The sequence below is a fragment of the Zerene cesonia genome, chromosome 26, assembly GCF_012273895.1.
Source record: "Zerene cesonia ecotype Mississippi chromosome 26, Zerene_cesonia_1.1, whole genome shotgun sequence".
NCBI lineage: Eukaryota > Metazoa > Arthropoda > Insecta > Lepidoptera > Pieridae > Zerene > Zerene cesonia.
In genome coordinates, this window is record NC_052127.1 from 2,812,104 (window position 1) to 2,827,188 (window position 15,085).

At 33.0% G+C, this 15,085-nt stretch overlaps 1 protein-coding gene across 1 annotated transcript; it reads left to right on the forward strand.

The window, feature by feature from the left end:
• The first annotated feature begins 12,459 nt into the window (after nucleotides 1-12,459).
• Nucleotides 12,460-14,942, forward strand: LOC119836929 (proteasome subunit beta type-5). Its single transcript, XM_038362400.1, has 6 exons — nucleotides 12,460-12,686; nucleotides 12,769-12,870; nucleotides 12,991-13,090; nucleotides 13,372-13,565; nucleotides 14,054-14,192; nucleotides 14,751-14,942. The coding sequence occupies exons 1-6, from the start codon at nucleotides 12,543-12,545 to the stop codon at nucleotides 14,912-14,914; spliced, it is 843 nt and encodes a 280-aa protein (XP_038218328.1). The 5' UTR covers nucleotides 12,460-12,542; the 3' UTR covers nucleotides 14,915-14,942.
• Nucleotides 14,943-15,085: the final 143 nt, after the last annotated feature.

The following is a 15,085-nucleotide window of genomic DNA, read 5'->3' on the forward strand; positions in this document are numbered from 1 at the left end:
TAATCCCTAGGGTTGTCTATCGTATCATATCTATAAATCATTTAGCATATTTTACGCGCATAAAACAGATAGGGCAGTAATTTCACCCTCTACCGCAGGCCCAAAGAGCACGCTTTACTAATTGAGCCATTTCACAGATAAGTAGATAAAACACGGAATACGGAGCCCTAAATTATGCGTATTATTTGCATATAATAATTGTGGGGGTGACATATTGGTGCGTGCCTTGCGGAACGTCATAAACGCCAGACATCGCCGAGTAATATTCAACCTTACATGTTTGAATTGGAGTATATTATCGTTTGCAAAGGTATGGCAAATAGGGTTTTCATAACGGAGAAATTCCGTTTTACGATAGCATCCCCAGAGATTCGAAACCGACAATCCCGCAGTGGGAATGCAGTTATGCAGATTTTGTAATGACGCTAGTTATATCGCTTTTGATGGTGTTCTTTTGGGGGTGGACTTGCGAGTTTTATTTAAATAAACTGTAGAGGACTCTTGTATTGACACTGACAATGAGTTTAATGTAAAGACTGTTGACTGAATTTGTTTTGTATTTTTAAAGAATAAAAATAAATGTTTAGTCCACAATTAAATAAAATTAAAGATGAAACCATTGAAAATATATATGTTAAAGAAATGATAAGCGTTACGACATAAAAGATTCATAATTTAATTCGAAATGACTCCCTGGATTTATTTACTTCGAACAAAATATCAGAAGAAAAACTCATTAAAGTACTACGCATTTATATTGCTATTTGCTTCATATAGAAAACTTAAAATTTTAACAAACAAATACACAGTACATTATTATGTATTCCACAACGAACACACACACACACTAGTCTTTCTTCACACGAAAACAGCATTATTCTATATTTCTCATATAATACAATACACGGTAACCGGTAATTAGGTGCAAATCCGAGGGCCATAACCAGCTTACAATCAAAAGAAGTGTCCACGAATCCCGGGAGAAATGGATATTTCATTACGCCCTGGGAAACGTGGACAAAGCCCGCGTTGAGAACAAAAATCAACACTTACTCCGCCAGTTGATCATTTCAAGTGATACCGCAGATTTCTAAAAGTGGATGTGGTATTATACCGTTGGATGTTTGTGAATTATCTAAATTATATTGGAAACAGAGTGGACAATATTGTCTTTTCAATGGTATATGAAGTGAAGTCTCCTTTGCTAGATCGTGGTATTTCAATACGTTATAAATTTTGAAAGGTCAATCAAATCTATACTTATATTATAAAGCTGAAGAGTTTTCTTGTTTGTTTGAACGCATAAATCTCAGGAACTACTAATCCGATTTGAAAAATTATTTCAGTGTTAGATAGCTCATTTATTGAGAAAGGCTATATGCTTTATAAGTACCGGTGAACCCAGGTCGGACCGCTAGTAATTAATATAATTAAGCCATAAATTATGGAAAACAAAAATTATGAATACATAAGATTTATTAATTATTTCGCAATTTATTCTGAATCAAACGTGTGCTTCGTTCGTTTATTTTAAACAGATTCTTATGATATTTAGCACGCTCAACTTATCGGCTTGGCATATCCACTATTGACAATAACGTACTCCACATAATCCTCCGGGATTAGCTCTCCGAATGTCAAGTGTCACTCAAAGCGCGCGAAATATTGACAATACAGATTATATAGGGAGTAACTGAGTGTTGCCATTTCTATAACTTTATGAATTCATGTTTTATAAACAATGACGTATTGCATTTAAATTCAATTCGTCAAAATTAATTATAAGAATCCATTAATACAGCCCATTCACGCTACATACAAAGTCTGTAGGCAGTTGTAGTTCACTCACGGAATTCACGGAGTCTCGTTTGTTGGTCAGCAGATGAGGTTGGCTTTTAACATTACGTGCTATATGGTCCATGCACCCCAAGGTAATAAGGCATATATAAATGTAGGTAAGGTAAATAAATGTGTAAAAGTGAAGTCCCGTGTCCCCTAGTGGGGTATGGGGCAGATGATATTCATCTGTTTCACTGATCGATTTTTTTTATGGACAAGTAGGTGATCAGCCTTCTGTGTCCTGCCACACCGAGACGTTTTTTGTGCGTCCCACCGGGAATCCAACCCAGGACCCCTCGGTTCTACACTCTCGTGTTAATCACTGTACCGAGGCGGCGATCAAATAAATGTGTAAAGGTAAGGTAAATAATATTTGTATTCGATAAACATAATATACACACAATATAATGTTTTCATTAAAACTAACATTTTATTTTTCGTAGGAAGTCATCAATTAAAGTACAGAACCAATTTTTGAATGCATTAATACAGTAGTAGTATGCTTAAGTGAGACGTTCTTTAATTTTTACAAGGTTTCTATCCCCGGTCCAGTCTGAGGTGAGGTGAGTGTTTAATAAAAATAAAGGAAATAAATTGATCCACTTTTTTAATGAATACTTCAATGTATAAGGTAATTTATTTATGCAGATACTATATGTTATGTACAGCCTGCACCTCAATAATAAAAACACAAGTCAGAGTTAATAAAGAACGCTTTCCAATACAAATAAGATCACGTGGCCCCCTTGGCGGTCACGTGGCGCGACCACAGATAGGGATCTTTCGCGCGCTAAATTGTCTATGCTCCGAGTCAATTTGTCTATGCCTGGAATCAAATTGTCTATGAATGTGGACGAGGGTCGCAACAGATTATAAATGGAAAATGCGGATGGCAGTGTAATTAAATAATCGTCTTTGAACTTTCTAAGGAAGATGAAGTTATTTGAATTCTTTTATGTATGTCGCCTCGTATTTCTATATCAAATGTTTGGAATAGAGTTATTGAAATTACGCTTTATTTTTTAGTTAAAATGATCATAGTAAATATAACAAAGCAATTTATTATTTTAGAAATGCAATAAAATCCCGCACTTATACGCCTTTAAGGTTTCACTTAACAAATCAATAATTAGCGAACATTATTAATGAATTCAGCACGTGCCGAAGCCAAATTTGCTGAGCTTCGAGCTATTAAGGGAATTTCAATGAAAGATGCAATATATTTTTAAAGCTTTTGTTAGCTTTATCTGTATGTTTGTGTGTAACCGTCTTTTTTAGACTAGCTTTTAACCCACTCGGCCAAGTGAAACATTTTTTTGATCATATGTAGGTATGATAACAGCATGTTTTTAGGTTTTTTGAAACTATATTATTTTATTTATGTCTATGTATTTATTTTGCACGTTTATCCTCCAGTGCGTGTAAAATTTCACGTTTCAACCTTTAGACGCTTCTTATAATGTGTTTTTGTTTACAAACTTATGATTTTTTATAGTTTAATGGCACGTGTAACAGTAACTTCAGCTATCCAGCTAACACGAGGAACGTGAAGCTATTCCTGAGCTAGACTAGCTAGCTACTATTTCAAAGAAGGTGTAGTAGGTACTAAACTTTTTATTTATTTGATGCGATACTTTTTACAGCGATTTGATAATTTGATTATTTATTCGAGAGAGGTATAACTTCTTTATCAGTGATATTTTCAATATATATTCGAGAAGGGAATAAATTTAAAAATATGCTATAAGGTTTTTATTAAATTTTATTATTTAAAAATTTACACAAGTGAAAACTTCATATATTAAATATGAAATGACAGGCCCTGTTCTGCGAAATAAATTGAATGCCAACAATTTATTGTATATATATTTTAAATTAAAAAATTTAACATGTTTAATTGATCGTAAATTACATAAGTCCTATGGAATACCCTTAACAAAAGCTAATGTTATTAAATATTTTAACTAAGATGGTCTATGGCCGAATTTCGTCTCCTATACTTAGTATTCCGCTTCAGGCTCGGCCCGTCACTGATGGCATTTTAAAAAGTGATTAAATTGATAATTATAGTTGTTACAGTCAATTAATCATGATAGGAATTGAGATTTTCAATGAAATGAGGCCATTTAACTTTAGACTTGAGTTAGACAAGTACTTGCGAAACTAGTTATTAAATACGCATTTATTTTACGCTTTTCAAAGAAATTGATTGATTATTATAATTATCCTACTATCCTACTAGTCCTATCATATTAATGTTATAAATGCGAAAGTTTGAAAGGATGTGTGTGTGTTTGTTTCTCTTTCACGCAAAAACTACTGAACCGATTGCAATGAAATTTGGTACGTAGATAGCTGAACAACTGGAATAACATACGGATCTATGCGAGTGAAACCGCGGGGCGCAGCTAGTTACTAATATTTTCGTCAATGGACTACAGTTATAAAGTACTACGTTAGTTAATTTAACAAGTTCTACGATTTTCTTATGTCATAGCTGGTAACTGAGCTGGTGGTTCGCCTGATGGTAAGCCATCACCACCGCCCATGAACATTCGCAGAGATAGTGCCTCAGCGCATGCGCTACCCGCTTTTAAGGAGTAAGGTTATTTTTATTTTTCGTAATGTTATGTTTTGGCAGAATACAGAGGACTGATCACCTAAAGATTGTGTGTAAAGAAAATCGTCCAGTGAAGCTGGTGTAAATTACCTGTCCCTTACTCCAGAAGGGTCTAATAGACTGCCCTCAAATTCAAAAAAATCTGTCAAGTGCGAGTCAGACTGTCGACACTAAGCGTTCCGTGCAAATTGGCAAAAGAGAAATTACAAAAGAAAATTTATTACCCATCCAATTTATGACCATGCCAACTGATGCCTAATCTAGATTTTTTTATTATTTGTTATTGTTTGAAAATATCAACTAACTATCACGGTTCAACAGACGAATAATATACAGACAATTTGACAGGCGGACAGCAAAGTCTTAGGAAATAGGATTTCGTCCATTGGATATGGAATCCTCAAAAACGTGTGTGTTTGTGAACCGGATGGGAAGACGTTTCAAAATTATATATTGTTGATTAATTTGTAAGTAGCAATTGAGATAAAATAAAAATTGTAATACACATTATACATAATTTGTGGTTTATTCGATACCTACTCGTAAATCCTACACAAGTACGAACAATGTGAGCTATATCTATGGAGTATCTATGTGTATAAAGGTCTACTAGTATACAATTTATATCCCTACTTAAAAATAAACTACAGTACTCTCTTAACATGCATGTATCGCGAAATCACATCGAAAACGCTCAGGGCATGCCATAAACAATTTCCTACAAATAACAATAACGATTTAAAGACACGCACGTCCGTCCTCTTCAGTGATCGGGAGGATAATGCGCGATAATTCTAAATTCAAAATTGAACTTACGATCGGCGGTCGCGCACGGGCCAGTGTTGCCAGTTATATAATTAGAAAATGAAAGGGTGGCGCTGCCCGGGGCGCGATCACTACTATCGCTCACCATCCAGCAAGAAATGCTAGTGATGTGCTATATATCGATTACTTTTAACTTATTGTTATTGATATGCATGTCTGTATATTAAAAAAAATTGTTGCACAATTGCTCAAATGTAATAGATATTTCATTCAAATCTTATATTTTTTTATACGAAATATATGTGCAGCTTTATAAAACAAAGTATCTTTTTTATCGGAGGCCTGTTTTCTTTTCCTCATCCTTCCCTTCTTTTCAGTCGTCAATCCTTGCTATAGCCCTAACCCCGTAAAAGCGGGTAGTGCATTCGAAGAGCTCCCCTTATGGCATGAAATTTGTTTACAATGTTGCTATCATGCTAATCTGAAGCATCTTGTCATCATCGCTTGCAATTTTTAAATTAGTGCTATTCTCTTTATCCACATTTCTCTGCTAAATGTTCATGGGCGGTGGTGATCGCTTACCATCAGGCGAACCACCAGCTCCGGTACTCGCTATGAAATAAAAAAAAAAACTCTTAAACTAATTACGAACCAGTAGGGTAAGAAAATAAAACTATTTATAAATTTTATCGATACTCCGTGATGATTACCAGCACTAGAGATTCTGTAGTCTGTTCCTAAAGGCAGTTGGTTACATTTTTTATTTTGAATATTAACATTATGTGTAACATTAAGCCAAGAAACATTATGGTAATCTTCTGTCTCTTTCTTTAATATATAGTTTGGAGTTTTATTCATGATGTGATATAAAAATAGTATTTAAGGAATGTTAGGTTATAGTTTTAGGTCTAGCTTTTAGTCAAACGCGGCCCTATCGCATCACAATTTGTATTGGAACTAGCAATGTAGGTAGTAGTTAGTGGTAATGATTATCTGTGGTAGTAGTAAGATTGATGAAGCATATCTCTTTGAACTATTTTAGGTTTTTTGTGCATTATGGAATAAAAATCTGAACGCCTACGTGGTACAGTGGTTAACGCGTGAACGTAGAACAGAGGGCTGGGCTCGATCCTTAGTGGGGACCAACAAAAAAATTCTGCTGCTGACACAGAAGACTGATCACCTTTTTGTCCATATAGAAAATGTATCAGTGAAACACATATATCTGCCCCATACCCCACTAGGGGACACGGGCCTTCCCTTAATGATATAGAAATCAAGATACGATATTCATCTATTTCCTAACTTATATAAACACTTACGTAGTATGTATGTTATATCTATACTTATATTATAAAGCTGAAGAGTTTGTTTGTTTGTTTGAACGCACTAATCACAGGAACTACTGGTCGGATTTAAAAAATCTTTCAGTATTAGATAAAACATTTATTGGGTAAGGCTATACGCTATATATGTACCACGGGCGAAGCCGGGGCGGACCACTAGTTAATAATATGAAGATATTACAATACCACATAATGATGTACCTAACCGGTGGTAAATGTTATAACTGTGTATATGACGATTCAAAAGTGCTTCTATAAGAAGTCTAGCTGAATGAATAAATGTTTGAGTTTGAGTTTGAGAATAAATCCTGAAAAGTATTAATATATGGCAAACCTACTTTCAGCATTTCGATACCTCATACTCATAAATTGGAATTACGTTTCTATATCCACTTTACTTTCAAGTTACTTTACATAAGAAAGAAAAAACAACAAAATTTCATAACAAAAAACTTCACGATCGCTTAATTTTCGGAAACAAATTCCATCATTAAAACTTTATAGCACTTATTTATAAAACGGATTTATCCAACTCCACAAAACGGTACGGTAACAATGAGTTTAGTAAACGGCGGACACTATATCGTGTATAATTCCTAACCAATTTGCTTGTCAGTATTGTAACGAACGGCCATTAGCATTCCACCGAAATTGACATTATGTGACGGCCGCGGGCTCCCAAATTGTGATTGTAGGGTGACCACACGTGCACTTATTATATATTTATTTAGTATTTATTTAACTTTAATAATATTGTCAACAGACCTTAGATACTATACTATATATTATTAATTTATAGAACTGTACGCAAGTAAATATGGGTTGATGATGATGCTGTTAAAAGAATATTAACATTAAAACTACGTCTTTGTTTTGTCAAAATAAATGTGTGAAATGTATATAGTGCTAGTGTTACTTTTCAGTTCTTATTAAAACTAATATAATAGAGATTTCTTACAATATAATTCCAGAAACTATAAAAAATGATGGAAATACTAGATATTGAGAGATTTAAGTATAGATAATGTTAAATTACAAGAACAATTTATACTTTGATTTTGAAAAGTTACTCCGGTTATAATTAGATTACTAATTATAGGAAAATCGCCAAACATTTTAAAACTAGGTTATTAAGACCATCCAGATTATTCAATTTCAGATTTCTAAAAGCACCATTAAACGAGCTTTGGACTATATTGTTTATATATTATATCTTATATATAAAAATGAATTACTGTTCGTTAGTCAGTAGTTCGTAAGAACAATACGGAGGCGGGAAAAGCCGCGAGCGGGAAGCTAGTATCTAATATATAAAATTCTCGTGTGACAGTTTTCGTTGCCATACTCCTCCGAAACGGCTTGACCGATTTTGATGAATTTTTTGTGCTTATCCGGTATCTATGAGAATCGGCCAACATCTATTTTTCATACCTCTAAATGATAAGAGTAAGGCAGAACAGTGTTTGCCGGGTGCAGCTAGTTATCTACACGAATATAAAAAAGAGGAAAACTTTGTTTGTTTGTTTGGTTGTAACGAATAGACTCAAAAACTACTGGACCGATTTTAAAAATTCTTTCACCATTCGAAAGCCCCATTATCCACGAGTAACATAGACTATATTTTATGTTGGAAAAAAAATAGGGTTCCGTAACATATCTTTATTGAAACATCCAAACCAGTATACCTATAAAGCTGAAGGGTTAGTTAGTTCGTTTCATATTATTTAAACTCAAATATATAACTCTAATCGCAATAATTCAGCTATTCAACTGGACAGCTATATGTTATAAAGCTGAAGAGTTTGTTCGTTTGTTTGTTTGAACGTGCTAATCTCAGGAACTACTGGTCCGTTTTGCATTCTTTCAGTTTTAGATGCCCTACAATAAAAATATTGAGGGAGAAATTAGGCTTTATATGTACCACGGGCGAAGCCGAAGCGAAGGCAAATTATATATTAGATCGTAACTTAATTAATCTACTGCCTCATTGTAGTCGTCGATTTTAGATTACAAATTTTGTTCTTAAGGTATATGTGATATAATCAAAAATACTTTCACTGATTTCCACTACAATTAAGCCTTTTATTTTTTAACTAGCGGTCCGCTCCGGCTTTGCCCGTGGTACATATATAGTCTATAGCCTTCCTTAATAAATGGGCTATCTAACATTGAAAGATATTTTCAAATTGGACCATTTCTTGATATTAGTGCGTTCAAACAAATAAACATAATCATCAGCTTTATAATATTAAGTATAGTAGTATAGAATAAAAATATTACGATATACCATAACGTAACGTAACTTAATAATTAAGTAGGAATAATCAATTGCTATTTAAACCTTCTTGATATATATTATATGCCGTTATACATGTATACTATATACTTACAAATACACTCTTTTAAATGACTTGAAGTAAAGGTATATGACTAATAATTCCTAATTATACCTACAAAGCTTAGAGAATACAAGAATAATTTCTCCAGCATCCCAACATGAGGTCTTGACCAGACTATAAGATTAGTCGGAGTTCTATCAGAGAAAAGACAAGCGTTTTTGCATCAATACTTAATAAAAAAGGTATACTTTGTGAATTTGTCACGTTATAGGGTAACCCCTGAAACTGATTCGATTTAATTTTTTTCATATTTACCAATAAAAATCACGTTATTGTCATAGGTGTCTTAGGGTGGGACGAGCAGCTAGTAATCTACATACTTACGTCAAAAAAGTATACTATGCATTGAAGACCTCCTTTTTCACGATCCTAAAAAATAATTCTATCCAAATTTGAATTTCGTTCGTTCTCACGCCCGCCAAAAGTCGAAATAAATGGTAACCCCAATGAAATACCAGAAGGAATGATCGCGTGACAAAGTAGAGGCACTTTCAGGCAAAATCGGATTCCTATGGGAACCGAAACTAATACCTACCCGCCTAACTTATAAATTGCAAGGATTTACTTCAGAAATGCGTTAATATGTTGTAAGCATGGCTGCCTGTTACACCGTGATGGTTATTGTTTAATTGGATTGTGAATAGTTTGCTGTTAAATATTGTGATGAGTATTTGAGTAAAATAAGTCATAAAGAGTAAATACTTAATTTTATATGTGTTAGGGATAACCTTTACGTTTGACTTAACAGTATTTGGGTTGAAGAAAAAAAAATATAATATATATCAGCCTTTAAAATCTTTTTCTACATTAACAAATACCATGGGACACAGAAAGGACTGATGCTGTAATTGTGGACTACTACTTTATGCTAATGATAATATTGACTTTAATTTATAAAAGACACATATTGAGAAATCATGGAAATAAAAAAAATTATTTGCTGGTGGTTCGCCTAAGCCATCGCCCATGAACATTCGCAGAAATAATGTCTCTGCGAATTCGCTAACCGCTTTTACGGGGTAAGGGACAAGGAAAGGATTGACAGCTGGAAGGGTGAGGAAAGGGAAACAACCTCGGGCATCTCATCATAAAAATTAGAGGTATGATGAGATGGTTTTTGTTACATTAAATGATAATACATAAACATTTTATTTTTATGGAATAGTAGATTTAAGAAAGGTTCTAAAGTCCTATATGATGATGATGATGATGTAACGCCGGGCAAAGTAATTGTTTCTCTTCGTAATTTATTCATAATATACGAATTAAAGACAACAAAATCAATTCATATCCAAGCAACGTTTATAAAGCTTTTATTAAGCTTGTTTTAAATGATATTGCCGAATGTGAACGCAATCAACGGTGTGACGGGCAGCCGTGATAACTCGCAATTATGAGATTTTAGGCTATCATTTGACCGAGACTAGTATTCTTTAATATGCACTGGGTCGTGACTTTCCCTCCACGACTTATGAATTTGTTTGACGTTCCCTTTGATCTGAGAACGGGCGTTTGGCGCCTAAATTTAACAAATTATACGCTTTGTTTTAGTTGGCGAAAATAAATGTGAAGGGTTGCCAGTTGTGGCTTGATATGAATTATGGAAATTAATGGGTAGGGTTGCTAGTTAAGATTGCAATGGAATGTTTATTTTTATCTGTGTATAATGTATGTGGGACAGTAGAACATGATAATTGAAAAACATATATTCAAAGACTAGATTCACATCGTGATATCAAGTAAATAGCAGCTGATTTATGTTTATCCATAAATATCGATAAATAAAAAAAATATATATATTGTACTAGTTGTTCGCCCCGGCTTCTTTCCAGTGATACTTAGATAGCCTATGTCACTCAGTAAAGTTACAACTTTCTAATGGTGAAAGAATTTTTGAAATCGGCACTTTGGTTTTGCGTTTAAACGTTACAAACATACAACAGAAATACAAATTTATCTCTGCACTAAACAAATTGCAAACATTCGTCCTTACATACCTTACATATAAAATTGATATTAAAGTGATAAATTGGATAAAAAAACTGTGAAATCCGTTATCTAAATATTATTCGATTGTTTATGGTAAACACATATTTTTGGTAAAGTATATAAACAAGATTTATTCTTTGTGGTCTTCTGTACTTTTTTCAAAATTCTGTCGGTGTGATACACCGTTAAATGTTCCCATTTTTATTTATAAATGTATAGACAGGTATTTGACTGCAATGAAAATTTAAAAATGAAATAATTACATAGCACCTTCTTATGGAGGTTCAGCACGGTTAAAGAAATAAAAACTACTAAAAATTTATAATATAACCCTTATATAAGAGATATTAATTTTATTTATTTTTTAAGTCAGATAGATATAAGGAACAAGAGATACTTTGAAGCCACTGGCAAAACCGCCAATGTTCACTAAACATTTGTTGGAAGTAGTTTTGCATGAAAACACCAACAATAACATAAATTACAATACAACCCATATACGATTACTTAAAGTGACTCAAACTCGAAAACATTTATTTATGTTTACTTAAAATAATACGTTTTTTTAACTACTTTCGTATACGAAGGTCACTTCTTATTTATTAGTTAAATCAAAAGCATTTATTACATTATCTATCGAAGACATAGCATAAAGAACAATTGGCAACTTATCAGTTAATTCATATTGAATGGTTTAACTAATAGCCAATATAAATAAGCTGTATTCTGAATAGTAATAACAGAGCTTGATCAAGCTCAGATGAGAGATAAGAGTCCAATAGGGCAACTTATTGAAATTATAGGTCTGTTACAGCTACAACTATTTATTTGATAAACTTCGATGGATCTTATAAATTGGGGGTTTTGGTTCATGGAATCTGTGAGTCATTCAAACGAGAATATTATATTGCTGCTGCTGTAATATTTATGTAGTAGGTGATAGATGATATCTACGTATTTTTAATAAAAATATCCAATAATTCACAAAATGTATGCGAACGTATTTTATGAACGGCTCCTATATTAAATCTACTGATTACATAAATTATTTAAAATTATTATTGAATTACTTATATCTTTAAATATAATCAAAAATTAACACAGCAAAAGCGTAATATAATAAAAGGCAGAATTGTAAAAAAAAATAACAATTTATTTTTAACAAGTCTAGGCGTACTCGAATGTAGCGCCACCTATTATCGAATAGACCAAAACAATACTAGTATTTCTAATTTCACAAGAATCATTATATGTCTGCCATCTAGTATCTGATAGGAATGAAATGAAAGATTATTTTTGACATGACATCAATAGATGTCAGTAAGTACTTGGGTTTCTTAAAACAGGTAAAATAAAATAAGTAGTTCATCGGCAATTTTAAACATTTTACGAAAAAACATTTAATGAGTTAAATATAAATATTTATTTATTTTTTATGTTAATAATTTCGAATTATATTGAATTATATTTTTTGTCTGTCATTATATTGTCACTGACTGTCATTGTACGGCGTTTAAGAAATTTTGCTTGTCATTCAATTTCAACTCGAAAAACTGTTTGTAATTGTCGCTAAAACAAGAAATAATGGCTTTATTAGATTTTTGTCGTTTGGATGAGAAAATTAATCTAAGACCGGCTGATTCTCTCGCTACTTTTCAAAATGACGTAGTTGGATTCACCCAAAATTTCGTAAATAGTGCTCAACTTGCAACTCCTCCTTTTGCCAATGTAAGTAAAGGTTAATTTGTTGTTATTATCGCATATAAACTACTCAAATATCATGATAACCAATATATTGACATCTTTTTAGCCGGTGGAAACTTTAGCTCAATTCAACACAAAAGATGAGACGGGCCGCCAGATTAAAATTGAATTTGATCATGGTACAACAACTCTTGGATTCCGGTACAAAGTATGTACGCTTATTGCTACATTTAACATATTCAGTATTTACAGAGCGTCAATCTAATACTTATATCGTATATAAGTAATATTTTCATATATATAATACTAATTTCGTTGACATTTCAAGGGAGGAGTATTATTGGCTGTAGACTCCAGAGCGACAGGCGGTCAATTTATTGGATCACAGACCATGAAGAAGATTGTTGAAATCAATGATTACTTACTTGGTAATATATGTTATACTACTGCTCCATTATTTTTTATGTTCTTAACTATTGAAAACATTATTACAATATTAATAAGCCACCTTTGTATAATCTACATTCTTACTACCACAAATATGATTGGCACAAATTAACCTATTAAATTTCACATAAAATAATTTAACAAAGTTATGATTTAAACCTTTGTGTTGTCTAGTTTGTACCAGGGCTGGCATACAGTATTGGAGAGGTTAATTTGTAGAAGACTTGAAATAAGGGTTTGATCATTTATTAACACACTTCAGGCACATTGGCTGGAGGTGCTGCCGACTGTGTATACTGGGACAGAGTTTTGGCGAAGCAATGCAGGTTGTATGAGCTCAGGAATCGTGAGAGGATCTCTGTGGCTGCAGCCAGCAAGCTGATGGCCAACATGGTGTATAACTACAAGGGTATGGGACTGAGTATGGGTATGATGCTCGCTGGATTTGATAAAAGGGTAAGTGAAATCATATGAAAATCATTCATTTAAAACCTGTAATTATGAGGTACTTCTATCACTACATAGTATCAAACGAAGTCCCTTTATCTGTCTGTCCCTATATTATATGTTTAAAATTTTTAAAATAATGCCATACATTCTGATGGGGTTTCTTTATAGACAGAGTGATTCAAGCAAGGCAAGGTTTATATGTATATTAACACCTATTTAACTACTCAGAATTTAAAGTGCGAAGCCACGGCAAAAATCTTGTAACATATTACCATAAACTGTAGTCAAAGGAAAATGAAGTACTGGAGTTTCCCTGCATAGGGCCAGTCCTGTTTAATTTTCCTATATAAAAAATATCCCATGTCTATTTTTGGATACATTGTCTTTGTACCATATTTCATTAAAATTTGCGCACTAGATAGAGATTAGTATGTTCAAATAATGAAACACTTAAGCTTATTATTAGTAAAGATATAATTATTATTGTTTTATAGGGTGCACAGCTGTACTATGTAGACAGCGAAGGTACAAGGACACCGGGCAAGGTGTTCTCAGTTGGTTCTGGATCTGTTTATGCTTTTGGTGTGCTCGACTCGGGATACCATTGGGACCTTGAAGATGTGGAAGCACAGGGTATGTTATAGACTATAGTTTACTAAGCCTTACTCTTATCATTTAGGGTTATGAAAAGTAGATGTTGGCCGATTCTCAGACCAACCTGATATGACCACAAATTTTCATGTTATTCGATGAATTGGTTTAGCCATTTTGGAGGAGCATGATAATTAACATTGTGACATGAAAATTTTATGTATATAGATGTATAGATAAATAATTTTAATTGGTTTACTTAGGTTCCATTGAGTATTGAGCCACAAAAAACTAAGTCGGATACTTCTATATGCCTTCCAGTGTGTAATATTAGTTGAGATTGCATTTGTTGTTATTCTGCTATTAAATTAGAGTGATCTTTTCTATATGTAACAGATCAATTCTGAAGTGCTTGTATATAATGAAAATGTACGAGATAATTATAAAATAGTTTTTTTTATGTATATGTATCCATAATATGTGTTTTCATTCTTAATTCTTTCTTAGTTATATAAATTATTCAAGCTCAATTAGCTAATAAGAACTATACAATTTGATATTGAGTCTTATTTAGTACTCATTTCTATTCTATTCATTCAGAACTAGGCCGTCGTGCTATCTACCACGCGACTCACCGTGACGCGTACTCGGGCGGTATCATCAGAGTGTACCACATCAGTGATAAGGGTTGGGTCAACATCTCAAATGAGGACTGTTCCGAGCTGCATTACAAATACCAAGCCGAGAAGGGCATCACTGAATAAGCACTTTGATAATAAATTATGGATAATTTATTGTGTTTTTATTTCCATTCATATATAAGAAATTAGAATATAATAAGGTTAGGTTTTCGGCATCTGGGTATCTAAGGTTAGGTATTATTTAAACAATTGTATTACAAAGGAACATAATTGTAACTTTAATAAACAAATAAG